This window comes from Python bivittatus, unplaced genomic scaffold, assembly GCF_059951505.1.
Source record: "Python bivittatus isolate LINGU-HERP-01145 unplaced genomic scaffold, Pbiv_v1 ctg000220_np1212, whole genome shotgun sequence".
In the NCBI taxonomy this organism is placed as follows: Eukaryota; Metazoa; Chordata; class Lepidosauria; order Squamata; family Pythonidae; genus Python; species Python bivittatus.
The window spans coordinates 8,078,568-8,106,488 of record NW_028277048.1 but is presented as its reverse complement, the minus strand read 5'-3'; the positions used below and the strand labels follow the sequence as shown (position 1 = coordinate 8,106,488).

Genomic DNA, 27,921 nt, shown 5'->3' with positions numbered 1-27,921 from the left:
GTCTGTTGGGCACAACACTGTGCAGAGTGGTAACTAATGGCAGCTGGGAGGGGGCTGCCAGCAGCCACCACAACTCCTCTCTGGCTTGCAGCAAGCCCAGGGGAAGAGGCCTGAGAGCAAGCGTGCCAGGACAGATGTGCCCCTGGAACCTTCTGAGACTGGAGCGACTGGGGCTTCTGTAAGAGCAGCTGGGGGGGGGAAGACAGCGGCAGCTCCCTGGGCTTGCTGAGCAGTTGCACGATCCAGGCCCCTTCTACCTACAAGTTCAGAGGGGAGGGCGTAGGGCAGCCTGGAAGCTGCTGGCTCCCAGTGGGCATGGCCCAATTCCTAAGTACACAGCTCCAGGCCTAAAATAATATACCCTCTGGGCATTTCTTGACCAACTCACAAAACAGGAACTGGGCAGAAGGAGCATGATGATAAAAACAAGAAAAAAAGTAAACCAGGACAGAGATTAAGATCTCCTGGAAACTCAGCACCTCGGGTATATGGGGCCCTGATACAGTATTCAACAGAGAAAGAAGGCCTTCTGACCATGCACCTCCATCTAGGCTATCTGCCCTGGGCATACTGCAAAGTGAAACACCAATGTCAGCTTCATTTCCAAAAATACTTTCGGATCCCACATTTGCATTCTTTAAAAAAAAAAACCAACCAGCTCAGTGCCTTGTTCAGTAGTATACCCATCTGTCCAGAAAAAGAGGTGGTAGAGACCATCTTTAAGGACTAGAGAAGAAACCTCATCAATTTGCCTTCTGGTAAATGAACACCTTGTGAGTAGCCTTGCCTACCATGCAGCTATTTTTGCGAGGGCACTCACAACAAATTTTCAGAATTCCAGTGTATCACCAGCAGCCCCCCCAATTTACCCCCCCCCCGCTACCTTGAAGGATGCAATTTATTTCTTCTGGTAAACATCCACTTGTAGCATAGAGCCATACAAATCGGCTCCTAGTAAAAATGGCTGTAATACCAGGGAAGATTTATTAGGAGAAGCTTCTGAGGAATATTAATTAATTTGCATAGTCCTGATTCAGGTTATTAATATTCTTTATCTCCCTCAGTCATTGCATTGTTCCATCTAGCTCAGTGTTTCCAAACCTGGGCAACTTAAACAATGTGTGGACTTCAATGCCCAGAATTCTGTAGCCAATGTAGTTATGGCTGAAAATTTGGGGAGTTGTCCAAGTTCAGAAACATTTATCTAGCTCAACTGTGTCTATGCAAGTTTTCCCCCTTCCCCTTCAGATATTGTGGTACTACAACTTCTAGAATAGTGTTTTTCAATCTTGGTGACTTTAAGACATGTGGACTTTGACTCCCAGAATTCCCCAGCCAGCATGCCAAGGTTGAGAAACACTGTTCTAGAATGTGTAGACACATGATTGGGAATTGTGGGAACAGTAGCTCCAGTGCACCTAGAGGGCACCAGATCAGGGACAGCTAGTTCACTCTGACCAGCAAAAACTCAGGCTTACCTGGAGACTTAGGGTTAAAGCTGGGATCTTCTGTATGCAAAGTGCATGCTTTGTCACCAAGTCATATATGAAGCTTTCTTGGAGAATTATAGGAGGAGGGGGGAAAAATCCATATGCTTGCATATGTATTGTGGCAGGAGGATAAAGTCTGATCACATTGTTCTCTTACAGAAAATAATATTACTCAGCCCACCCCACAATTACTGGTATTTTCAGCCCATCTTAAACAAAGTTATTAGATGAGTGGTTTTGCAGACAGGTGATAGGGCTTCACTGCTGCCAAGTTTCTTTATTCATCTTTCTTCATCACAGAGGGTGATGATGCTACAGACTGGGGCCAAGCCATGGTCCAACTATCACTAGCTGGGGAGAAACACAAGTTTCTTTAGTTTTACTTGGAGGTAACTAGAAATACTGGGGGAAATGAAAGCCTCTGAACATTTGTATACATACAGCCCTTAGTAATAATCTCCATCCTCCCCATGACCCTTTCCGGGTTCTGCCCCAAACCCTTTCCCAGGCATCAAGAAGAGCATCTGACCTTCTTAAGGTTGCCAGTCCGGGTTCCAATAAAGACGACTGAATGGCCACGATAGGTGTAAGCGGCAACACTGGCCATGCCCTCTGTCTTTTCCTGAAGCAACGGGCGTCCCTCGATGACCTGCAGCCCGCCTAGGGGCTGGTTCAACACCAACCCACAGAAATTGCCATTGATCTGCATGGGCTGGAAAGAGGCAAAGGAGGAGATATGAGGGTCAACATCACATGGGAATGAGTAACTTGGGTACACAATGGTATCAACAAGCCCCATCCCTGTGCATATTACTCAGATATTTGTGCCCCAGTTATCAAAAAGTGGAGAGTATGTCATTAACTCCAAGGGCCCAAACAAAAGTTCCCAGGTTTAAGCTGCAGTCTTGGGATAAGATAAGACCAAAGGCCAAAGAAAAGGGAAGGCAATTTCCAAAGGCCAGAATGGCTGGGATTCTTATTTTAGAAAGGAATGGAAACTGGCAATTATTAGGTAGGAAGTGAGCAAACAGAGACTGCTTGATAGTGTGCAATACCGTGTTGATGCAGGGCAACTCTTTGTTGAGAAGCCACGGTAGAGAGAGTCGCCCTTCCCCACGGTAGCAGGACTGGATACGCTCACGGATGCGTTGATTGACTTCGTCCAGCGTGAAAAGGCAGAGCAGGCTCTCCCGGGGTGGTGCTGCCCTGTTCTTCTGGCCTTGTGAGAAGGCAGCGTAAAGCACATCTTGCCCTTCTGTGATGCCCAGCGACTGGGCCAACTGGTGTCCAGCTTTGGCCAGCTGAGCCGCCTGCACCAGACGGTATTCCACCCCGTCCTTGGAGCAGCCCAGGGGGAATTCCACGTAAGAGTAGAACTCAGTGTCGTTGGCACACAGGCGCACAATCTTGGATGAAAAGAAGCGCTCCCCACCCGTCACTCCAGGGCCAACGGGACCTCCGGCAGGCTCGAGGGGCGTCTGAGCGGTGTCAAGCTGCAAAGTGAGGAAATACACGAAACCGCCAGACACAAATGCAGACACGTAGTAGATATCAAAGGCAGGGTAGAGCGAGAGAGTGTCAGAAGGGACCTTGATCTGAGAGGAGACAAACTCGTCCTGATATACCAGGCTGAACATCTCTGGACTGGTGGCATCAGGAGTCAGCCGGCGGCTGGAGAGGGTGGGGAAGTACTCCGAACGCCCCCCGATGGAAGTGCCCACAAAGAACTGGCTGGGCTCTCCCAGCTGCTCCACGATCACACCAACCATGGCATCTGGTTCGCGCCCCCCAGAAAGGTAATGCTCCTTGCGCTGGTGAGGCTCCCCTAGTTTGGCCAGGTCCTCCAACCGCAAGAGCTGGCACACTCCCTGCCAAACGCTGCCACAGGCCACGAGGCGGCTGCCAGCATAGTCAATCAGAAGCAGCTTGTTGACATTGTCAGCAGGGGACAGCCGGTGGGCACAGAGCCGCACACCTGGGGGAGGGTAGCATCTGGGATCATCCGGCACTGGTCCCGTAGTGTGAGCCCGTAGCTGGGTCAGGTTAGCTGAGAGCTTGTAGATGCGGTTGATGGCACCCAAGTAGACCTCCCCCGTCTCATGGTGCACAGCCAGATGGGTAAGGGCCATGTCCGGGACCGTGAAGACAACACGGGTGGGCAAGATGCCCCAAACAGGGGGTGGCCAGGAGAGCAGGACAGCAGCTATAGTGGTGATGGGAAGGAGCAGCCACCACATGATCACTGGGGAGTTGCCTGGGGTCAGGCAGGGCCAGGCACAGGCAGCTCATTCAGCCTGCAAGGGGGAGAGGAGACAGAGATTAAGGCCCAGGCTCAGTGTGCACTGCAGATGCAAAAGGAAAAATACAGAAAAAGAAAAAGCACAGTAGAAAAGGCTGCAAGGTTATAGAGCTCCATCCAGCTCAGCCCCATGTGAGCCTTGCCTTCACGATTTAGGACTGCAAGGTCTATTGGGCTCATCCCACCTACCCCGGGGCCCCTCTAAAGAGCTATGTGCCCCAAGAGGTTCTGAATGCACCACGACAGCCCCATCAAGCCCAAGCTAGGGAGCCCCATTTCTCCGAAGGAACAGCTGCTGCCTCCAAAAACCCACTCTTCTTGTTCCATGCAACCCCCCTTCCCAGCTACTCATTAGCACCCACCAGACTCATTGTGAAGCAACCACTGCAGGAGTGAGAAGCAAAGCCAGTGCTGCATTGTGCACGCGCACACCTGCTACAACTCAGAAACGCCAGGCCCAGCAATGGCACCTGCCATGCCAAAGGAGCAAAGGCTGCACTCACCTAAGCAGCTGTTCCCTTCTCCATTCTCAGTGCTACAGCTACGCACACCCAGGGTCCCAATTATGGGCACCCCAATGCCATGGCTTCTCCATATTCACACCAGGGGCTTCATTTAAATGTATGAAGCAGGAAGTACCTTCTTGTGCAGCACTGCACGTTGCTGCATTCACGTTTACACTAGGCCCACAGCTATCATATGCGCACCATGACTACAGCAACATAATTGCAGATCCCGGCATGTTAGCAGTTCACATGCAACAGGTTTGTACCCAATTTAAATGCTACACATGTGCACTAGCAGATGTGCATTATCACAATGGAAATGGGGGGGGGGTTGCCTTCAATACTTTACAATGAGACTCAAAGAACTATTCAGAGATACAGCCCCATTGCTTAATGGTTCCATCACCAAGGGAAAATTTTGCATGTGTGAATGAACCGTTAGAAAAATGCCACATTTTCCTATGCACTCCAACAATACTTTCCGCTAAATTAGCTTTCTTCATTCAGCTAGATAGTTAAATAATGTGAAATCAAGCAAGGTGCATGCTAATAGCCTTCAAAATCACTTTATGCCACTCAGATTTTTTTTTTCATCTCTCTTCTCACCTTTCTCAGTATTATAGCATCTTCACAAGCACTTGGAAATAAATCTTTCCTCACCCAGTGTGGATAAATTCACACTTTTAAAATTTCAACTGCATTAATTCACAATACACATTGTCCTCAGATTTACGAAGACCACCCAATCTGACTGTGAACATTTGAAAGTAATGAAAGAGGATGTAAGGCAAAGAGAACAGCAGTGCTGCATTTCTGCAAACTGGTAGTTAAAGTATGTACTACAGCATATAGGAACCAGCAAACAGATAGTCATGGCTCAGAATCCATCTATCCGAAGCCCTATCAAAAGTTATGGTACAGAAAATATCATGCACTCCCACACATTAAAAAAAAAAAAAGTTTTCACAAAAGTCAAGAAAGATAGCAATCCCATTTTCACATTTTTTTCCTTTAAATTCAATACCCTAAGCCAGTATTTTCCTAGTTTTCTATAATCCTGGACCACTGAACAAATTTTTGGAAAATGCAGGGAACACGAACAACCCCTTCTTTTTGTTTTCATCTTTGAGCACAGGAATACATATTGGCAAATAAATAATGATAATGTTTGTATTTATCTACCCCCCCTCCTACTCCCTCTGTTTTTAAAGGCTTTTTGAAACTAAATTTTGTACAAAAAATCCGAAATTAAGTATTTATTCAATTAAGTATTCACTTCAATTATTTTATGTATTCTATGTCACAATAACAACTCTTAGCATAAACTCCCTGGATAAGAAAGTTCTCAGTAGTTATCTCTGAGTACCAAGGGTCTAGGGATGAATGGATATCTCAATCTATTTAGGTATGTATCATTTTATTTTCTATTTAGCACTTTCATGTTGGGGTTCCTTATGCAAAATTGCTATTAGCACAGCAAATACAGACTGACAATTGGTAGCTGCACTTGAGACCTGTTTGTTACAGTCAGTTTTCTGAATTTTAGTATCCACTTCACTTCAATGAACCTGTTTTCAGCCACTGATCCATCCGGTCAGGTTATGTGGGAAGGGAAGAATTAAGGCAGTGAGTGGACTCTTCCCTGCGAACACAGGGAGGCTGACCTCCTTGGGCCATCAGTGGTATGTGGACCACACAAAGAATCACTGCGTTAAACCAAGAGGTACTTGCAGGGTCCATCACACAGTTTGGAAGAGCACAGAGTAGCTTCAGGGGTTTCAGAAGTAGACCGGCAGTGCAAACATGCTTTCGTGTACTCCAAGACTGTGCACCCATCTCCCCACCAGCCCATTTAGTAAAGAGGGGAAGCAGTCAGATTAGGTCTCTCTTCATTAGCATTGCCTATTCTAACTGGTAGATGACAAGCACTGGTCACCTTAAATCTAGCTTTTCTATCCCAAATTTTGAAAATCAAGAATATGGGATCTTCTACAGAAGCAGACCAGTTACTATAGTTGAGCTACAGGCCAAATCTGGAGATAAGGGAGAGTTTGAAGTTTGAAGGTGCTTGGAAGGATCTGTTGTGAGGTTTCTACCACAATATACAAACATGCACATACAACAAACAAAATTCACTTCCACTAAGACTGCAATACTGTACATAGGCACAGAATATATTCCCTTGCCACAAATACATTCATAGATTAGTACCGTACCCTCTGCCGCATTTCCATCGTGTTATCGCACTGAATCCTCCACACCCACCATGGTTTCCCACAAGAGACGCTAATAAATAACAACATCAGAATATACTAGACTCTCAGTTTAAAGTTCAATACTTTGCCTTCAGATTAATCTAGCCCACATGTACAGATTTTCCTTTTCATTCAATAAAATGGCTCACTTAGATAAGAATTATCTTAGATAATTATCTTAGATAATTCTAATATCTTAGATAAGATTACAGGTCACTTAGATAAGAAATCATTCCTAGAAACAGAAATCACTGCTCAGGATATAAACCCTCCAACACACTATTTAAACCCAGCTTCTCTATTATCCACCTTGCAGTAAAATTCTCCCACCCAAACATAGCAAATTTTCCTCTCAAATCCCTGTCCTTCCCAGAGAGGCCTGGGAAAAGCATAACTAAACCTCAGATAGAACAGCAGCGGTAAGCATCTCTCCCTCTTAAGGGTGGATACCGTGAGATCCCAAATTCACTCACAAGTGAGAAACCCCAGAAAATCAAGATCTATCCATTTTTCTGTTGACAGGGAAGAAGACCAACCTGTTACACATGCATTTCAGAGTAGTCCACTGCGAAACACCAGACTGGGCAACCTGAGTTCACAACAGAATTGCAAGCAGGGCTCCTCCAGAATGAACTTGATCTCTGATTTTTCCAGTCTGCAAAATGGGGATAATTTCATTTGACCCATGGCATTAAAATAGGAAGTGCTTCTAGCATTATAGGCAGTTCTAGGAAATGAGAACACCTAAAATTCTTGTCTTCCAGGAACACATCATCAGTCAAATTGACCCAATTCTCACAGTTAGGCAATCCTTCCTCTCGAAATGAAAAAAATCCCCTTCTTTTAATGGCACAGCACTAGGAATGTTGGCTGCCAGCTAAGTCACAGCTCTATTAAGATAAGGCATGTGAAAATTTTGCTTCTGATTATGGGTTTGGGGTTCGACAAAGAATGGGGTAAGGAGAGATCCTCTTCTTTTTCTACAAAAACCAAGCACCAAATACCAAGAAACATACCGATTGACAAACCCCGGGTAACCACAAGATTAGGGGGTGGCAGGGTGATGCATATTATCCACTAAGCAACCCCCCCACAACGAATCAACCCCAGCTGGAGTCTGATGGGCGTTAGCCAGCCTTCTCCACCCCTCATTGGGCTCTTGCAGAATAAGAAACCGAGCCTTTGTGGGGAGGGAAAAGAAAGCTCTCCTCTCTCACCCTGATCCAGAGATAGAATCTCAAAATGCCAAATACTCTCCTTATTTTGCATTCTCACACATATTACCTTACCTGTTCGCCTCGTCGTCCCTGTCGCCCCCCCCCGCCCCCGGCCCTGTTTCCTTCCTGTGACGGCCGCACGCTTGCAATAAAAACCTCTTTCCCAATGAGACGAGGAGGGAAACTAGAAATCTTCTTGAATGGTAGCATTAATGAAAGGGTGAAATGGGGAGGGGGAAGGCAGAAAGCCCGTGCAGAAACCTTAACCACAAAAGAAGAGGGCAATAGATGGGGCGTCTGCTCTCACCACAGAGACGGTCACAGGCTCCCCGCCCTGTTTTCCAGAGACCCAACGCATGAGGGGAACGGAAGGGAAAGAATCGCCCGCCCCGCTCAGAGACCACCACACCGCGGACCCCCGCAATCAGCTCCTCCGTTTACGGCGACCCTGAGACGCGTCTGCCCGGAATGGAGAAGGGGACGGTCGGTGGGAGGATGTGAGGTGCGGACGTGCGTGCTCTGTTCGTCCCGCACTCCGACCCCCGGTGCCCCCCGCCCCGATTCCGCTGCGATTTGCACGAATCCGAACTCTAACTTGCCGCTGCTGCAGCCGGCTCCACGCCCGCCTGCCAGCCGCCCGCCCGCCTCCAGCCGCCGCGGTCGCTCGGCGTCTGCGCCCGTCCCAACCGGTCTGAACCCTTTAAATGTGGCCAGAACCATTGGAGGTGGGCAGGGGGGAGGCGAAGGATCAGAGATGGGCGAGGAAGCCCCTCTCCACCCGGCCCCGTGGATCTCTCTTTCCTGACTCTCCGGGGCTGAGCCTCCGCCCCTCTCGTCGGCTAAAGGCAGGAGAATCTTTTCTCCCTTCCCCGCCAAATACTCGCCATGCACGCGCGCCCCCGGACCCTGAAATGGTACTGCCCGGGCATGCATTCATTCATCCAGACCAGACCCTTGAGCTGAGGCCAGTTGCAGAGTTGGGGTGTCGGGAGCGGGGCTGCTTCAGCCTCGGCTGAGCTGAGCTGAGCTGAGCTGAGCTCCTTGCGTGAACTGCACAGCCGGGACGGAAGGCAGCCAGGACGGGGAGATGCCCGTAAACGCAGGAGGCAGCCGGGCTGAGGTCTGGCACCGAGTGCGCGAGGGCTCTTTCGATCTCTCCCGCGTGCTTCGTAAAAGGCCGAGCTGGATTCGGGCTTCAAGGGGAGGCCTCCTTCAGCCGTAGCTTGCAGAGGGAGACGAGGTCAGCCTTCAGGCGCGGTTGCACAAGGGGAGCGTTAATTTAGCGGCGCATCGTCTTTTTTCCGATTTCTTGAACAGAGCGCCTAGTTAACAGCTCTCATTTATTTGGACGAGGGAAGCCGAGAAAAGAGCTGGAAACCCCCAGACCTCGCGAAGGAAAACGGAAGATGGCTGGATACGAGCAGTGGGGTTCCCCCTTCCCACTTACACCCTTTACATCCCATCCCACTGGTGTCTTCAGCCGTCCTGGCACCGTCTCTGTGCAGAAGGCGCCCCCTCGCGGCGAAGGCGAAGCATCGGCGCTTCATAAAAGACACTAGTTGCACGGTTGTGTGTAAAACAGGGTGCCTGCGCGATTGCGTCTCCTAGCGTCCCCCCCGCCTTTTCGTCACTGGATCCCACTCGAGCACCCCGTGGCCTTTCCCCGCCACGGAGCCCTAGTCCCTTCTCACCCCCTCCCTTGCTAGGTTGCTGCCGCTGTTGGTGTACCATCCAGGGTACGTTGTCATGGCAACAGGAGCCAAGAGATGAGAGATGATGGACACCCCATGGGTGGCGGGGAGGAAGCAGAGCACGCCGGGCGATGGAGAACGGCGGGATGGATCACGGAGGGAGAAGGGAGGTCGGGTGGCTGGTGGTGTGGAGACGTTTCGCCGCGGAAGAGCGGGCAAGACGCTCCACGTCCATTTGACGCGCGCCTACACGCTCAGTCCCATCCCAGCTCTGTCCGGTATAGCACCCCCTCCCGCCCTTCCTTTTTCTCCCCCAGCATTCATTCGCTCACGATGAGTCATAAACCGCGGGCTCACGGGAGGGGCTATACTGGTGTCCCAATTCAGAAGAAACGGGGGAGGACCCGGTCCAGCCCAACCCAGCCTGGGCTGGGATCCAGGGGAGAGAAAGGAAGGGAAGCGGGCGGGGGGGGGGACGGGGGGAGGGCGGTGTTGGCTTGGATGCTGCCTGGCATCGCAAACCCCCAGAAACCACTGAAACTCAACACTCCCGAGGCCTCTGATGGGAACCAGACGCCACTGCGCTAGCGCTACCGAGCTTGGCAAGGGCCACGTGCGCCGGAGTGTGTGAGGCGGCGGGAGCGAGCGAGGGGCCGCGGGTGTCACTGCGCGTTTAAAAACAAACGGGGAGAGAAGGTGGGGGACAGGCCGGCCAAGCTAGTGTACATTTGTCTCGGTCACCGTGCCCATTCTGGGAAGAGAAGGGAGTTCGGGTCAGGTGGGTGCCAGTAGAGGGGCAGGATTTAATTCAAACTTGGGCAGCTCTAGAAATGTTTTCCACCGAAGGGTCAGCAAAGGAAAATTACATGCATCATTTGTGGAGAAATGCCTCTAAACATGGAGAGCACATTCCTTTGAACACTCCTGTGGCACTTGATAGCTGTAGTTACTACCCACACAGATCTGCAACAAGCCAGAAGTTTTAGATATTAAATTGTCTGTATGTATCTAATTAAAAAAGACTATTTTTACAGACTTGAACACCATTCAACAATGCAGATTAGTTAAACCAAAAGGAGTTGATGAAGGGAAATCAGAACTGTATACCAAAGACAGGCAGAGCAGAGTCTATATAACAACATTCTAATGGTTCAAAATTAGTGTGTGTGAAAGAGAAATCTTCAAGGCAGTTATAAATGCATGACGGCAGAATAGCCTTTTTCCCTACACATAAAAGAATGTTCTGGTGAGTTTTTTCCTCCCCTCTTGCTATGAGTTTGTTTTATTCTTCATGTACCACAAAAATGGGAAGCATCTTTCTCAATGGTGATTTGATCTAAAGATTGTTTGTTCTGTTCCAGGTTTGGAAGCAATTTTGCCCATGATCAAAAGGTCTCAAATCCTTTCAAACCAAGCTCAAATACATGGAGGACTGCATGGCACTGCAGACTGATATTTAGTGTAATCAGTAGCTGGGCAAGAGGGTTCTTTCTCAGAGGCCTAATTCTCCCCAATGCAGCAGACCTGGGAGTGTGTCCAGTTCGTACGCAGGATGGCCAAATGCAAAAGAGATGGTGGCTTTCCACTTTTCATCAATCTTCAGCAAAATTACTGCTCCTACTTTCTGAATTTAACTTCCATCTAACATCCCTGTTTACAATCCTATCTGCAGACTCCACCATGTATGTCTAACTGTAACTCAGGATAACACTTCACGCATCCAGTGAAGTGGATGATATGTCCTAAAGCTTATGCCACAAAAGGATGCCACAAGACCCTTAGGATCTCAGCTGGTGATTCATGTGATAGAATACAGAAGGTTCTAGCCTAAACTTCTCCCAATAATAATAATAATAATAATAATGATGATGATGATAAATATTTTTGTACGAGAAATTCAGTCACATGGTCAGCTTGCATTCTTACATTTTGTTTTTGCTTCTATATAATTTAAATCCTGGAGATAAAAGTCTGTCCTTTGAAGCAGAATAATCCCACCAATTTGGGATTTCCTGGTAGTCTCCCATCCTAATTGTCACTGGGTCTAACCCTGCTTCCCTCTTTGGAAATTAACACTTTGGCTCCAGCCAGCATTACTCTTCTTGCTTTCATCTAAAAGTGGAACATTTCTTTAGATGTTCAGGATTGATAGGAATTGCGGTATTTTATTTCAGGTAGTGTTATTTGTTCTAGGCTTGCCATACGTTTCTTATTTTCAAGAGAGTGTTCTTTATTTAGTAATAGTACATTTTCATACATAATAGGAAACAGGTGGCTAGAATAATTTGTTTCCTCAACATCCAGCTCCATAACTTCATCTCTGTTCCAAGAATAGGAGCCCTATAGCTTCTATATTAAGGAGAGAGCATTTTCACCACCCAATCTTCCCTCCACCGCCCAAATGGCATTAGATCAGATCTCCATTTGTGGCCTTTTCAATCCCAGAAGGGGGAGAAAATGGTGAACCTGGATATGCTACAATCAGGTAGGTTCCAGAGGTAGTAGCCCCATTCATCTATTGCTAGCGAAACAACAAAGCGCATTGGGATGTACATACACGAAAGGTAGAAGGCAGAAATGTCAGTGGGAAGGCCAAAAATCCATGCATTTACATGAGTTCATATCTATGACATTTCTGGCTGGGTCTAATGGAAACTAGAGTCCAAACCTATTTGGATGGCCACAGATTCCCCAACCATGCTTTAGATTTCCAGAATCTTCTGGTTTGCATAATGCACTATTAAACTGCGGGCTAATACAGTATTAATTTCCAGGGTTCATCCGTTGCAGCAAAACCAATAAACAATCTTGAGGCAAAGGCCAACACATTTATTATGGTACATGATTTCATGAACTATAGCCCACTTCATCAGACACATGGGGCATTGTTAATCCGTCAGCAAAATATTCCATGCATTCAATGAAGCAGGCTGCAAAACTGGCCAGGGAATCGCATGAGGCCATGCATTAGCTAGTGTTGAAAAGGCTGCAGTTGGGGTGTGTGAGCTTTCATGTTTGCGAGAGAACGTGCAGAGAACCTGAAGGCAACAGTGGTGGGTGATCGGGATATTCCTGCGTGTAGGTGCGCATGCTGCCAGTGTGGGTGTGCAGGATACAAGCATTATACTGCTCAGCCTGCATGTGTGCAAAAATCACTTAAGGCATAATTCAAACCCAGGCTGCAGCAAATCTGCAGCCTTTGGGTAAGGAAGATAGAAATAGGCAGTTCAAACATCGTTGCACATTTGGGGATTCCTAAAAAATATACGAAAATAAGGGTGTTTTTTTTTTTAAGCTTTTTAAAAAAGGTGCCTGAACTAGGTGGAGGTGTCATATTTGGATGAGATCATCTTTCTTCCCTCTTATGCAGCTTGTGACAACACCCTGGATGAATTGCTTAAATACCTGCCCGTGGAGGGGCCCATTTCCCTCCTGTGTAAGTGGTGGGGAGGGGAGGGAATGGATTAAGCTAAATGGGTTCCTGCACAATCACACCGCCATCTGGTGCCCACACAGCAGAAGGACTGCTAAAAGTCACTTTCCCTAAATCAAGGTTCCTCTCACCAGTCTCAGTCTTCTGTCCAGAAAAACTCTGGAATAAAATCTGATCTCAGAAAGTCATGAATCCTCACCGCAGCGATTTAAGAGCAAGAAAGCAATGCTGATGACTCCCAGCTCTCCACTGCAGCCTGTTATTGACCAAACTACTTCCAGGATCAGAGTTTTGCTACCGAGCCAGCTCAAGCTTAACCACAACAGCTAGGTTTGCAAAACACATTGAACCCGAATTAGCAGAGCACATTTTAGGCTAGCGTGTTGTGCAATCCCAGCTCTGGTGTGCCCAGAAAGTTGGCTGAGTAAATCATGATTCAGCTAACCACTGGGAAGCATGTCATAGGAATACCTACAAGGGAGACTGAGAAGCACAAAAAAACAATCCAGTTTCTTTTTCTCTGACTGTGGAAGGAAAGGAGCAATAGATTAAAGCAGGCATGAGCTTCCTGGTGTCCAAGCCCTTATTGGATTCACAAATGTGAATGCACTGACCCAGTAAAAGTTATGCAGGGACCTGCAATGAGGCAGCTGGTCAGTTACTCCAAATATTATATGATTCTTTAATGCTGCAGCTTCTGTACACAATCTTTTTCTCAACTGCGCCTCCATGTTTCTGTAGGTTTCCTTTTTTCCTCCCAGCACTGGGATTGCCACATCTGCAGAGCTATAACTCCCATAACAGCCATGTTGCCCAGGATCATGGCAGCTGAAGTTGCACTCCTTGGGAAAGCGCCAAGTTGGGGAAGAGGGGACCATTCCCTTATCCAACTGTTTTCCTTTGCTATTATTTTGTCTGGGCCTTGATTCTCCCTTTCTTTGTGATGACTCTGCAGCCGTTTCCAGTTCCAGTGTTTATGTTGTAGGGTTGTGATTATGAGCCAAGCAATGAAGTCATCACGATTTAAGTGGTACAGCCCTCCTTGATGACCCAAGTATCAAAGGTCAAGCATGGAGGAGGCACATCCTTGGGAAAGTTATAACGATAGAACCTTGCAATTTCCCTCTGCAGAGAAAATAATTTTTAAATGTAACCTTTTTAGCTGCATTATGAAGCAATGCAATGCCAGAATTATGCCACATAGTTCTCCCAATGGAGTTATTTGCTTGGGCTCAGATTTGAAGGCAGTTATCTCAGGGCAATGCTACTTAACAGAATACAGTGTAATCCTGTGATTATATCAAGCAGTTGTGATAAAATTATTATAGATGATTGGGAAATCACTTTAATTCTATATTGCTATCAACCCTGCATTTTTTTTTTTACTAAAAAAACTCTCTCTAATCACTGATGAAGGCAAATACTTCATGTGCCTTCTTTTCCCAATTGCTCTGTTTGGTTCCGAAAAATCAGAAATTACCTAAAAGGTTTTTTTTTAAAAAGCAATTGAACGTGACGATGCCCTGTAGCAGCGATTGGCTGATCTGCAGCAATGTCACAGAGAGCTAGACCATGCCAGTTTTTCCTTCCCTGTATTTCACGTTGAAGTTAGTGGGGGGAAATTGTATCAGCTCCAGAGTGGGCATAAGTTGGATTCCAATATAGGTGAGGTTGTATTGGAAATAGGGGGCTGTGGATCCAACAGTTCGATAGCTCCAGCCAGTGTAACCCTAGCCAACTACCAACATATCTTCTTTCTCTTCTTTTCTGATGTCGGACTTCCTGATGGCCAGCAGGATAGGATGAGAATGTCAGTATCACATTTCACCCATGGTCCTCGGATGGGGAAATTCAAACAATTCTATGATCCTTTGGAGGTTATCCAAAGGACCACATAATTGCAGGCTTCCATCAGCTTAAGAGTTCATTAACCCATTTTTTAACTTTTTGTATTAAACTGCTATGTAGTACTTTCTATCTAGAATACAGCAGTATCAAAAATCTAAAATGGGAATTTGTTCTCAAATGTGGCTTCTTAGCAGTGAACAACTGCCTGCCTAGATTTTGAAAATGCTATCCTACACCTTAAGTTCAAAGACCTCACTTCTGAAATTGGATTCCAGGCCTCAAACCCAGTTTTAACTTAGTGGCTTTAGAGCCAGAACATCAGGCCTTACAAGCTATGAATACCCCTACAGATCAACAAGACACTTCAGGGTTGGGAAAAGCAAAGTTTATTTCATGGAAGGTTGATACGACGACGGACAAGGTTTAGCTGAAGAGGTGAAAGGGCTAGAAATACTGCCGAAGATCTGGGGTGGCAAGAGCCAGATACCCCCACACAGAGCATCAGGAGCTCCATCAGTGGCTCAGCGGATCTGTGGGGGGAAGGGCAGAGTAGTTGTGTTATTCCTGCTCCAGACTAGTCTCCTTTCATCAGCAATTTGCTACCCCTGGTCCCTGGACAACCAGAGTGCTGGGATGCTCTCTGCCTCTAAGTGCTCTCCTTGCTTAGTTTAATATAGTGGCTTAAGATGATTATAGAACAGCAAAATTAGTAATAGAGAATGTGAAATGACCTCATAGACCACAGCAATAAACACAAGAGAAGAAATGATGCCAAATGACAAGGCCATGGGCTTGTGGGTTAAAAATCATCATTTTTGCTGGCGACTGGGGAAGTAATCTAGCAAGAAACCAAACCTGCGTAGTCACAAGCCATCAAATGAAAACAGTTGCAAAAGGAGCCTTGGCTGGTGCGCCAGTTGCATCCCTATTTGGAAATGGCCACAGTAACAGACACTTTTATCACCTCTAGACTGGATTACTGTAAGGTATTTCACATCAAGCTGCCTTTAAAGATGTTTCTCAAGCTATAACTGGTACAAATGGCAGCAGCCCACCTGCTGGAGGATGAGAGCTGTTACAACCACGTAACATTGGTTTTGTGGATGCTACATTGGCTACAATACATTTCTGGGTTCAGTCCAAAGCGCTGGGCTTAACCTACAAAGCCCTGTATGACTTGGCTCTGAGATATTTTCAGACCTGTGTCCAAGTTGAACCTGGCTGCTCTGTTCATTTTATCCTGGAGGGGAGCCTATGGATACCTTCTCTTTGGAAAGGTGGCCGGGGGCAGGAGGAAGGGAGGAGGCAGAATTTGGTGGCGGTCCCTCCCCACTCAGGTAGCTTCCAAGGGTCCAGATGTCACCTACTCTATCTGTTGAGAAAATGTTAAAACAGAGATGTTCTGTGTCGCTTTCAGGGACACAAGGGAGGGGGCAGAACAATTTGCTTCAGAGAGTTCCTAGCACTGTGTGTGCACTCAAATGGTTCAAATAGCTTATGGAAGCTGAAATGCAAAGCCTGAAGATTATGCTGTTTGTCTCCATGCCGGTTACTTAGAGCGCCATGAAGTTTCCATTCATCTTAAAGATGTGCCTCAAATCTCTATGAAACCTACCAGAATTTATGGCAAGAATGAGGAACTAGAACTGATCAATTGGTCAGAACCTGTCTCCCACCTGACTTGCTGGGCTGGCTGATTAGAGATGGTGGGCCTCTAAGGAAGAAATTATATCCTTTCTCAACAATTTCTACTCCCCCCCCCCGAAGGAAGCTGAGAGTGATGGTTCTCCATCTCTCCCTGCACAGAGATAGCAGAGCTAAACCTGTGTGCGCGCACACGCGCGCACACACTCTCACACACAAATCCTGCTGTTAGGAAGACCCAGCAACCCAAATGAAGTCCATGGGCTGGACATGCTCCTCCTGGTTTAATGTGTGTGGATCAGGATCTGCTCCACAGAACTGACTCCACAAGAGGCAAAGGACATACATGGGAAGCATTTGGCTGCACAGATCTCCAATTCATGTGAAGTGTAAGGACTGCAGTTCCTTCCATTTTTATAATGGTCAAAGATGATTGTAAGCTCCTCACATTTTGAAGAAAGAAATCTCATTAAATGAACTGATATCCTGTTGAACGAATCTGCTCTTCAGAAGGGGCTTTCCTTTCTTCTCTACCCAGGCAATGGAAACAATGTTTTATGCAAGCCAGGAGGTGAAAATTCTGCCAAATATGCAGTGCAAGTGGGAAGCATCGCACAATATTTCTTATACGGCACCCTTTCATTTAAGGATTAGACTGGTGCTGTGAGCATACATTTAAGAGCAAGGAAGAGGCCCCTTTTCTTTGACCTAGAAAAGCAAATGGCAGCAATCCAGTTATTATGCAAGCAGCTGCGGCATAGATTAGGCCTAATTTTCAAATCAATAAGAAATGCAGCTTTCTGCCAGAAATACATTGTCCACTTAGGCCTTGGTGTATTATTGTTTTACTACAGTGTTTAGAAGGGACATAATCCACTAGGACCACAGAATCCTCAAATTGGAAGCGGTCATTCGGGCTATCAAGCCCAACCCTCTGGCCAGTGCAGGAATCCACCGGGAAACATCCCAGATGGATGGCTTTCTAGCCTTCACTTGGACATATTCAATTAAGGGGACCCCACCCCCTTTCTGAGAAATGGTTCCACTATCGAACTGCTCTTACTGTTAGAAAGGTTTTTTTTATAACATTCACTCAACATCTGCCTTCCTGTAACTTCAACCCATTATTCCATGTCCTGCACTCAGGAATGGAGCAGGTCTTGACCTTCTTCTGTGTGACATCCTCTCAAGAATTTGAAGAGCCCTTTCAGAACTGGGCACCGCACTTGAGCTGGGCTCTGACCAATTGCTGGGATAAGGAAGACAATTTGTCATCTCCAGGTATTGTTAAACTATAGTGCACACCATCCTGATCCAAGGCCGTGCTGGCTGGGTCTGACTGCAATTAGATTCCATCATCCTTTGCCCTAAGAAATTCTCTTTTACAAGCCTCAGTAATGCCCTCAGGTTGTTTCTGTGTTTTTCAGTGGTGTGCAGGCAGGAGATTTTACCTGGATCTTTCTCACACTGAGAAACAATATATTTTGCATTATTAAATAACAGGGGAAAGAATGCATCAGTATGACCTCCTTAGAAACAGGTCAAGTTCTAGAGATAGAGAGATTGCAAAGAATGGTTTGTTGAGTTGGAAGGACATTCTGGGTAAAAGAAAGGGTGACGAGTTGGAAAGACTGCAAGTGAACTCAGTTGTCACTCTTTTTCACTCAGCACCCCTCTGAAATATAGGTGGAACAACAGTGGCTTGTCTTGCAGATATATTATACATGAATAGCCATGTATCCACAGGGTAATGTATGAAACAGCCATGCCTGCAAGCTTTTTGAATATTCACCAAAAATATGGATTTTTTTTTCTTTTAAAAAAGAGGTGTTTTAAAGTTTTAGCTTGTAGCTTGATTTGGAAGTAAGTCCACCACTGGCATATAACTTTTGAGAATAAAAGGACAGGCATTTATGCTCACATGACCATCCCCCAAATGTTCCCATCCTTTGGACACCATCCCACAACCCAGGAGAGGTCCCTTCCCTCCCTACCGTATACTTGTCCCACTTCTTCTCTGGATCATAAGGCTCCCATCGGCTCGCAGGGAAAATATGTTTGTTTTTCTCATACCAGCTGCGAAGTACAACTTTACCGGCATGGGACTGAAGAAGGGGGATGAGAGAGGAATCAGTGGAACTCAAGGCACCCGACAGATCACTTCCAATAATCTTCCCAATCAGCTCAGTTGGGACAACTGTTCCCAAAGAACCAATGAAAGATGACATAGAACACTCAAAACAGAGAAAGGAAAGAATTTGTCCAGCGCGGATATAATAGGAACAAATTCTTTCTGTTAGCTTGCCCACTAGCTGCTGGATCAATTAGGGTATAAACTATACCTTTCCCAGTTGGCTGGGAGTTATGGATACTTCTAGATAGCACAAGATTGGGGAAGGCATTTTTTTTAGTGGCAAGGGAAATGAAAAAAAGAAGTGTGTGTGTGGAGGTCAGTATGTGCCTGGATAAACAGAAAATAGGCAACTTAATATCAAAGACATCTGTGTTTCTTTTTTTCAGTTGGGTGGTCCTCTCAGCAGATGGGCTTGCAGAACCAAGGGATTCAGTGAGGCCAGAAAGTCACATCTCCTTTTCCTCACCTCATCTTTTTCCACCGTTGCATCACTCAAAAGCCGGACATCATCATGGACGTCGAAATTGAAGAGCGGCCCTGAATTGGGGAGGGCATGTATGAGGGAGGAGAGATTTAAGAACAAATGAGCTCCCACTTCAGGCCCTGAAGCTTTCTCTCTCCCTCCAGCCAGAATAAAAGTTCAGCCCAGTTGCCTGCCCTAATAACAGCCACCTTAGCCCCCCTGCTGACCTCCGAGAAGGCATCAATGGGAGGAGGACAAGAGCTGGAAAGGAAGGAGGCGCAACAGAAGACACTCACCGCTTTTCCCCCGGGCCTTGGTGACAATGAAATCATAGAAGCTGTGATGCTGGATGGGCAGGAAGAAAAGGGTTGAAGAATCATCACAAAAAGATCCTCCCAACCAACCCTGAGCAAGCCACCTGATCAATTCACTACACTGGAGGGCAGAAGGCAGCCACTCCGACAAGCACTGAAAGAAGGGCCACAGCCACCAAAAGGAATTGTAATAATAGTGTTTGGCCTGATACTCTAAGCAGAGTGGTGAGACACCATCCTTTTTTTTTTCCTTCCCCCAAGCAAAACTTCAACTGTCTTGTTTTTTTCCAGCAAAGCACTGGCCTTAGCCTATTTCATTCTGGATACCTGTTGGGTAGGTGGCTCTCTCTCTCTTGAAGTACACTGTTCCTAAAGCGGGCATGGAGCTTTCTTAATTGGAAGCATGAGCATGGGTGCTTGGGGAACTCCTAATTGGTCCCAAAGGCAGTGGGGATTGGGGTTAGCAAAACTATAAAATCTGCAGTGGCAAAAAGATATAGATTGAGAGGCAGAGTTTGGTTTTCCCTATGATATAAGACGCTGTGGAAGTGTTCAGGCTCATGGGTGGGCTACAAAGCTTTCATTAAATGAACAAGCAAACATTGACCATGGGCTGCCTTAAATGGAACCCTCCCTTCTGCACTCATCCCCTGCCTGAGATTGAATCACTTTTGTGTACTAGAGGAGGGCTCCAATCTCTTCCTCTTGCAGCTGGGTAATTGGATATATTGATTCGGAACTTCTAGATCACTGCGATATTGAGAGCACCTCTTAAATCTCTGGGGCATAAGGGTAAAGTAGGGGAGCACCGAGGGGAGTGCAGGTGGCAGAATGGGCCAGAGCCCTCCACTTACGTGTGGGATGATGAGATCCTCCTTGATGTACATAAGCTGCTCCACACCAGCTGACCTGCAGGGAAAAATGCACACTTAGCATCTCAGTCTACCCAGAGATGCACCAAATGTTTTGTGCCCAGGCCGCCCCATGCACAGAACAGATAACATGTGGCCCATGCCCAGATCAAAACACACCTGTACTAGGTAGACGTGTTCCAGGGTGGGTGACAGTGGGGAAAATGCAAAGCCATTGGGGGTGGTGTGTGTTGGCAGCAGCAGCTAAGCAAAGATAGGGGCTAGGAAGGTGCTGGGGTGCGCAGGCTGGTGGAGTGTGCCGCACTTTCAAGGGCAGCAATGGGATGTTAAGGGCAAAGCCAGCACTAGCAATATGGGGATGAGGGAGGAGCTGATGGGCTGATCAGGGAGAGGGATGGGTGGGTTGGTCAGGTAGGAGAGCTATGGGGAATGAAGGAATGGGGAAGATCAGGAAGACAGGTGTAAGGATCGGTCAGGCATGCCACACTGCTATTCGAGCACTGCTGACTTAGCGAGCTGTCATTAAGGAGGGCAGACGAGGCCAGCAAAGAGGACGGGAGAGAGACAAGGCATATCAGCCTTGCCCTACCCAGCCATAAAACACCTCTGGGTTTTTCTTGGACAAAACTCTGGACAAGAAAATCTTCTGGGTTTCAACTCAGCCAGGCTGGAAGCCATTTGAATGGTCTGGCTGAACTTCCAAGTCACAAGACATTTTCTGACTTGTGTACACCTGAGTCTCCTCCCTTGGAAAGGAAGATGTGTAAACATGTGCTCCTCCTGAGGTCTGCAAACTTTTCCAATGCACATCTGTCAGTTGTGTTACAAGTTAGCGCTGCTGATTCTCACTTACCTTCTATATTATGTATTGGCCTTCATATTGCATGCTTCATGTAGTAACCTTCTGGATTAAAAAACTTTTCTCACATTGCAGTCAAGTAGCTGAGGCTGGTACCTTAAGTTGGCACAAGGCCAGGATCTGGTCTACCAGGGCTAACTCCAATATTCACCAGAAGGTAAAAACTTGCATTCTCAAATGAATGCAGCATAAGGGAAATAGATATGCAGTTATGATGTCCTACCAGTCACGTCCTCCTCACCCAGCTGCATAGAAAGTAAAACTCCGCAAAGTCCTTTACCGAAGCTCGCTGAAGTCCTTGCGCAAGATCTCCAGAGCCTTTTGCAGGAACTGCTGAATGGTGTTGCCCTTTTTCATCTACACTGAGGGAAAATAAGAGTCAGTTGGGAATGGATTTCTCTCAGACACCCCTAAAACTAAAACCACACACTGCTCTCTGCAGAATCATCAAAGATTACATGTGTATGTATATATCTCAGTTTACTCCATTTACCTTTCACCCAAGAAACTCAAGATAATCTGTCTTCCATCCTCATCTCAACAAACACTTGATCATCATACACTAACTCTGGCTAGCCTAAGAATAGTGACTCCTCCATGCTGCAACTTTCACGCCTAGGTTGGGGAGTGGAACTTGGAACATTCCAGAACTAGTCTGACACTCTAAACACTTAGCCAACTTGTGAATAATTTCTCTGTCTCCCACTCCTACATGTTTATATAAAAGATTTAGAAGCCTGGCCTTTAACTGAAAGATTAGTCAATTAAAGCTTTACCAGATTTTGTCAGGGTGATTTTTCTTTGGAGGGGTTGTAGATTAAAGGGAACAACTATTTATATGGGGGATTTTTTTTTTAGTCTTGGTGGGAAAACAAAAATGACAAAAGAAACATGTTTCTTTTCGTGCCCTGTGAGTATCTGAGGTTACAGTATTGCTGGAGGGAAATCATTGTGGACCTGACCACCCTTATGACAAGAGACAACTGGGAACCACATTTAAGTACAGCGTATCATTTTTTAAAATATCCATGATGCACATCCTGTTCCTGTTTTGAATTAAGAACAAACAAAGCCTAACACTTGTCTTGGAGTGCTAAAGAGTCATGAGGTAGTAGTGTGCATCAGCCATTTTGAGAAGCTGGTCCAGGACACAGAATACCTAGAGATGGTCACACCATAAAAGTCAGGGTACTGAATGGAAGAAGCCAACAACCTGAGTCTTGTATCCCAGACACAAGCTTAAGCCACCCATTGGTTTTCCAAAGAATCCAACTAGGCTGGGAGCAAAGCTCACCTTCACTGTTCGGCGGTGCCCAGAGCCATCCCAGTAACTGAATGTGATTTCAATTTCTTCACCTGGCCAAAGACAAAAGAAAGAAAAGAATTAAAAGCACAGCAGACTCCTCTCTTTACAAACAATTGTAACTGTCACCCTTCCGCTTGGAAGGCATGCCAGACCAGCTTCATGTTCCATCACTCACTCTTGATTTTTTCTTGTTTGGCCTCCCACTCTTGGCGAAGCTCTTCTCGCAAGCGGTTTTCTTCTTCCTGAAATCCAGGATGTGGAAAAGAAAAGGATTAAGGAATCTGTGACCCTCAAGATTTTGGTGAACTATAACTCTCAGCATCCATTACTCTTGACTATGACAGCTGTGGCTTCTGGGAGTTAATCAGCACCACCTGCAGGACAAGTAATTACCATACCTCACGGTCACGGTCAGGGAGGAAGCTAGTGTCCACATCTGGGTTCTTCCCAAGTTTCTTCTTTTTTGGAGGCAACTCTGAGGAAAACAGGAGAATCAGGTATGAATGAAGAGCTTCTTCAAAACAATCATTGTCTTCCACCTCCTTGAACTCAACAATCATTGTCCTCCATCTCCCTTCTACACTACTGCTATCATATCACATCAGGCCTAGTTTGGCTCCATTTTCTGCAACACAGCCAGACCACTATTCCTCACCTTCTTGCTCCAATTCTGCTTCCTCATCTTCTTCCTCGGCTCCATCATCTTCCTCCTCCTCATCCAGAGTGAAGGATAAGCTTGAGATCTTACGTTTTTGTTCCTGCTTGCGTTCCCGCTCCCGCATCCGCTCCAACTTTCTATGAGAAGGAGACAAAAAATCATTTTGGCGTGAGATACACACTTGAGGGATCTCTTTAAAGATCTCTGAGAAAGGTTGGTGAAATCCTTTTAAAACATTTTAAGGTAGTTTAGTTCACTAGGGTGTTAATGAAAAAAACATTAAGACTACTGAAGCAAAAAGAAAAGAACAGCTGATTCTGAATGTCAGCCACATTTCTTAAAAGAAGGGACCTTTTTTAAAGAACTGTTATCCTATTCAAAAGGACAGTATAGTTGGTCACAATGACAATGACAGAAAAATGGCTTTTTCAAGTAGTGACTTATCACTACTGATAGTATTCAAACAGCTTATCTGTTGGACAAATCATGCAACTGTTATATTCTGCTCCAGATTTGAGTAAGTCATTCTCAAACAGTTGAAATTTTCCCACATTTAGGAAACTGCTATTTGATGAAGTGTTTCCTTATTCTATTAATTAAAATTCAGTTCTTATTATAACACTTTAATAAACCAAATTACAACCGAAGGGAAAATATACAGAAAGGACAGATAAGAGTTCAAAATTATTCTTATAACTTTAAAAAAAGATGAACAAATACATTAATTAAAGAAAAACAAATTTTAAAAAAGTCTCCTATCATGAAATGTATCTGTTCTAAATTTAATGAAGAGTAAAATATTGCCTAGAGACTTTGTAGCTGATGTAAGAATAGCACATTAGATAAAACAGAAGATCTGCCTACTCTAACAATTTAATTTTGAACTCTAGTCAGATATCCCTGCGATGTTCACAGGAAAAGCAGGAAGGCAAATACATAATCCTTGTCGGTTTGTCTCTGGAGTTTCTTTGGTTATTCTGTTACTTAGTGAAATCCTTTTAAAACATTTTAAGGTAGTTTAATTCACTAGGGTGTAAGTTCCATAAGTTTGCAGGCACTGCATGAAGAAGGATATTTTTTTTGCATGTCCTAAACCTATTTCTGATCGTACTTCTTGAGTGACCACATCTTCTCTATCACAAAAAAGTAGTTTTATCAAATAGGTAAACTGGTGCCCTCCAGATGTTTTGAACTTCGGCTCCAATTAGTCCAAGTCAGCACACTCAATATCAAGGGATTATGTAAGATGTGGATCCAAAGAGCTAAAAGATACAAGGTTACCCATTCCCGAATAACAGAAGATATTCTCCAAGTCATCCTGCCCAGAATTCCATGCACACACCCACAACTTACAGTTGTAATTCTTTGGACTGTTCCTTTTTTGCCAGTTGCTTCTCCCGTTCCTTTACAAGAGCTTCTTGCTTAGCCTTCATGTCATTGAGGGTCACCAAACCTATTGGAAGAAACTCTGCTGGAAATAGGCCCAAACACTATGCAGGAGAGAAGGTAATTCGTGCAAGCTAAGGAATGGAGGCCAGGGCTTGGGGTCCTCTTCCTAAAACTTAGGTCTCTCTTTAACTACATCCACACTCACCAACAGTGCTAGATTTCAGCTCGGCTTCTACTGCATCGTAATGGGCAGAGAATTTCTTATCAATGTTTGACTTCATGATGTTCTCCTGTCATGGGCAAAGAACAGATCAGCCAGAAGAAGTTGTAGACCCTGATGATGTTTCAGTTCCCATTTCTGACCTGTATTTTTGGACTCAATCTAGTAAAAAATGCAACTGTCTAAGGGAGACCACACAGGGATTTCAACGCATCTGCTGCATTTAGGCAAACCTCACTGATATCAGTAGTTTCATTTTCCCCAAGGGAAGGGGATTACAGAGTAGATTACATAATTTTTCTAAACTTCAATTAGCAAGGTAAGATAAAGAAACATGTTTCTTCTCATCAAGGATAAATGTTTATTTGGTGATCGTTAAATTCTCAAGTAGAGCATATGGTTGCATATTATATCGGATTGCGTGATAAAAAACCAACAAAGATGAGGTGCTGCTTATGAAAACTGGCAAATCTTCAAGAATTGGCAATCAGGATAAGAGATATTACATGAGCTACAGGTTTGGTAACATTAGTGTCAAATAGGGGGATTTGTTATTGCATTTGGGAGAAACATGTGTCTGGCTGAGTATATCCCAGGACAAACCAGTTGGAAAGCAATTATACAGTGAATTTCTGTACTAGCAGGGAATACAAGGGAGCAAGCAAAGTGAGCTCAACGCTGACAGAAGCAGCAGAATTATCTGTCATTATCAGAACTAGGTGGGAAAGTTCACAAGATTGAAATATCACTGTGGCAGAACTTATTACAAACAGATAAGTAAAAAAAAAAGAGTCTTTATTTCAGAAAAATAAACATTCACCCAGATCCTGATATAAGAGAATGTCAAATCTGTGAATGGTCAGTACGATACCTGCTACAGACCTGCAAATTAATCAAAGGAAATGGGTGAGATGTTCTGAATTAGCTTGTTCCAAAGAGATTGTAGAATTTAAGCTTTTCTGCTTATAATGAAAATTCTTTTCTGATTAGTCATTTAGATTAAAGTAAAATGTAAACCTACATGCCAGATTTATAACTTTAAATCCCACAACGCAGAAGAGGAAAACATCTGTGTCTTAATCCTAAGCATGAGGCACACTTACAATTCTGCATAAAACAGCAGCATAACACAGCAGACTATACAGGGACAGGTGTCAGCACAGGCAAAAGTAGAAAAAAACCCATTTCTTCTGATGCATTAGGAGATTTAAAAGATATAAGTCTAATACACAAATAATAAAATAGTAAGTTTATATGCAAGGTAATAATAAAGGTCTACTGCAGAGTTTTTTCTAAATTTCCTACATCTCTCATGCTTATCGAAAATGAAACAAATACAGTCTATTCAAGAGTGCATTTGAGACTATTTTTCTCTTTCAGAAAGTCAATGAAATGATGAGAGGCTAACTAGAAAAGTTTAAGCTTGCTCTGCTATAGCAAAACCATCTGAAAATGGTAAATGACTTGGGCAGATATGAGTATGCTAGACATGATTTTTCAAATAAAGAAGAAAATGGGCAGCAATATACACATTCTAGAGACTTCAGTAAATATAGTAAAAAAATCCTTAAATGCTAGGTGACAAAAGGCATTCAGGAAGATGAGCAGTTTCTTAAAGTGACATTAAGAATTGCTTTGCAAAAAAATAAATAGGAAAAAATCATAGGAGGAGATTGCATTTGCAAAATGACTTGGACAATCTAATAAGGACAAGAAAGGTAAGTATCTGAAGAAGAAAAAGTATGTTCTAGAACAACTATATCATACTAAAATCAGAAACATAATGATCAGCTTAAATCCTGGTGTGCTGCATTCCCTGTATTCATTATTTGAACGTAACACCAAGTATTTGATAGCATATCTGCTTGATTTTAAAACATTTCTCTTTAGTTTTTTATTCTGCACGATGAACCTTACACATATATGTATGGATGACAGAAAAACAAGGCAAAGGTACTAAAACACCTTGTTTTTAAAACACGTACATTTGTTTTAGAAATATATTCATGACTGACAGTGGCAGCTTTTGCCCCTGCTTCTTTGACAATGAGGAAAAGAACATTTCCTCTATTGCCTTCTCTCCCATTCCTTCACTTAAAACCTCCACTCTTGTCTGAACGATTCTGAACAGCGCTCATGGAAATATCAACCCTGTGTTCCTTAACATCAGCATTATCTCCTGTAAGAATTCAAAAACGAATCTCTCAGCGGCTTCTACTTCTCATCACCTCAGCAATGCGTTGCCTCATTTGTTCCATATGCTCACGTTGCCTCTCTCTCTTCTTCATCAACTGAAGGGCCCGGCCAGCTTCGCTGGCAGCTCCTTTGTATTGTGCCATGGTCGTCGATGAACCTGTGAGACACAAATCACATACATGAAGCTGCTGTGTACGTACTGCCTTCTCTGACAAGCAGCATCTGTCCAGAAACTACCAGTCTTACCCCTTACGATCCCTCTAATTGATGCTGCGCAAAAGGTCAAGCCCGGGACCGCGTGTCTGTAAGGCAGATGATCTACCACCGATCATCAGTGGTAATCGTAAAGACAACCCACAACGAAAGAAAGAGATCCAAAGACTGGAAGACAAGAGGGCACTAGGGAAACAGGGAAGACATGGGACATGATGTAGGATTTCTAGATCTGGCATGAGAAATAGTGAAACAAAAACGGAACCCGATACAGAGAGATCGCTGGGATCCTTGCCTGATCAAAAAACCGAGGAATTTCTTTTTTCTCCAAATACTCAGAAAAACCTTCCTCCAACCGCAAATCCCACCAGCTGCGTCACCCACGTCATTCGCACGCGCCAGGGCAGAACTGAACTCTGACCTCCTTCTTCCTACTTTCCCACGACCAGCGATATACGGAACAAAACTCAGAAACTCAATGGATACACAGCCGGAATTTCCGGTAGAAACGGATTGTTGCCATTGGCTATGAATGTTTATAGGCATAGGGCCGCTCTAGGCCTTGACACTCCATGATAAGGCAACTTCTATATTTGCCCAGGCGGGCTTGTCTCAGCCGAGCGTAGTTCGCTGCGGGAGGTGGCGGCTTCGGGGGTCGGGAAGGTCCTAGTTTGCTTGTTGCCGTTTTCAATCATTAGCTTGCGGACAAGGTCTTGTTTCCTTTTCTACCGTGAAGGAGTGCTTCGCCCACCCTGGTCACCCAGTCACTGCTTCTTTATCGTTATTCATAATTATATGCATAATACCTCAGCCTTTCCGAGTAGCGCGGCAAACACTTTTTCAACTAGCGCAGCTTCTGCGTGGATGGGAAACTGAATCTACGCGGTATATCTGTCACTCAGCTTTCACAAGCC

General features: G+C 45.2%; 2 protein-coding genes across 4 annotated transcripts in view; both read right to left on the bottom strand.

Annotated features, from left to right (window-relative positions):
* The window catches only part of PLXNA3 (plexin A3), a 63,747-nt gene extending 56,424 nt beyond the window's left edge, over positions 1-7,323 (bottom strand). Inside the window, exons 1-3 of the mRNA XM_088137772.1 lie at positions 7,087-7,323; positions 2,546-3,784; positions 2,020-2,202 (exon numbers count right to left, since the gene is read on the bottom strand). Coding sequence (XP_087993898.1) covers positions 2,020-2,202; positions 2,546-3,727 — 1,365 coding nt within the window. The 5' untranslated portion in view covers positions 3,728-3,784; positions 7,087-7,323. The remainder of the gene's footprint in view (positions 1-2,019; positions 2,203-2,545; positions 3,785-7,086) is intronic.
* A 7,785-nt stretch (positions 7,324-15,108) lies between these two features.
* On the bottom strand, positions 15,109-27,461 carry FAM50A (family with sequence similarity 50 member A). 3 transcript variants are annotated; one of them, XM_088137775.1, is made up of 15 exons: positions 27,303-27,454; positions 27,041-27,193; positions 26,827-26,951; positions 24,584-24,668; positions 24,343-24,442; positions 22,987-23,126; positions 22,730-22,806; positions 22,507-22,573; positions 22,320-22,381; positions 21,306-21,382; positions 20,149-20,203; positions 19,277-19,325; positions 18,984-19,054; positions 18,378-18,488; positions 15,109-15,269 (listed from the first exon to the last, which is right to left on the bottom strand). In XM_088137775.1, exons 3-15 carry the CDS (start codon positions 26,935-26,937, stop codon positions 15,261-15,263), a joined length of 1,014 nt encoding a protein of 337 aa, XP_087993901.1. In that variant the 5' UTR covers positions 26,938-26,951; positions 27,041-27,193; positions 27,303-27,454; the 3' UTR covers positions 15,109-15,260. The 3 variants fall into 3 exon arrangements, with proteins under 3 accessions (XP_087993901.1, XP_007438705.1, XP_007438707.1); XM_007438643.4 differs by lacking the exon at positions 27,041-27,193 and having other exon boundaries at positions 27,303-27,461; XM_007438645.4 differs by lacking the exons at positions 18,378-18,488; positions 27,041-27,193 and having other exon boundaries at positions 27,303-27,461.
* Between the last annotated feature and the right edge of the window lie 460 nt (positions 27,462-27,921).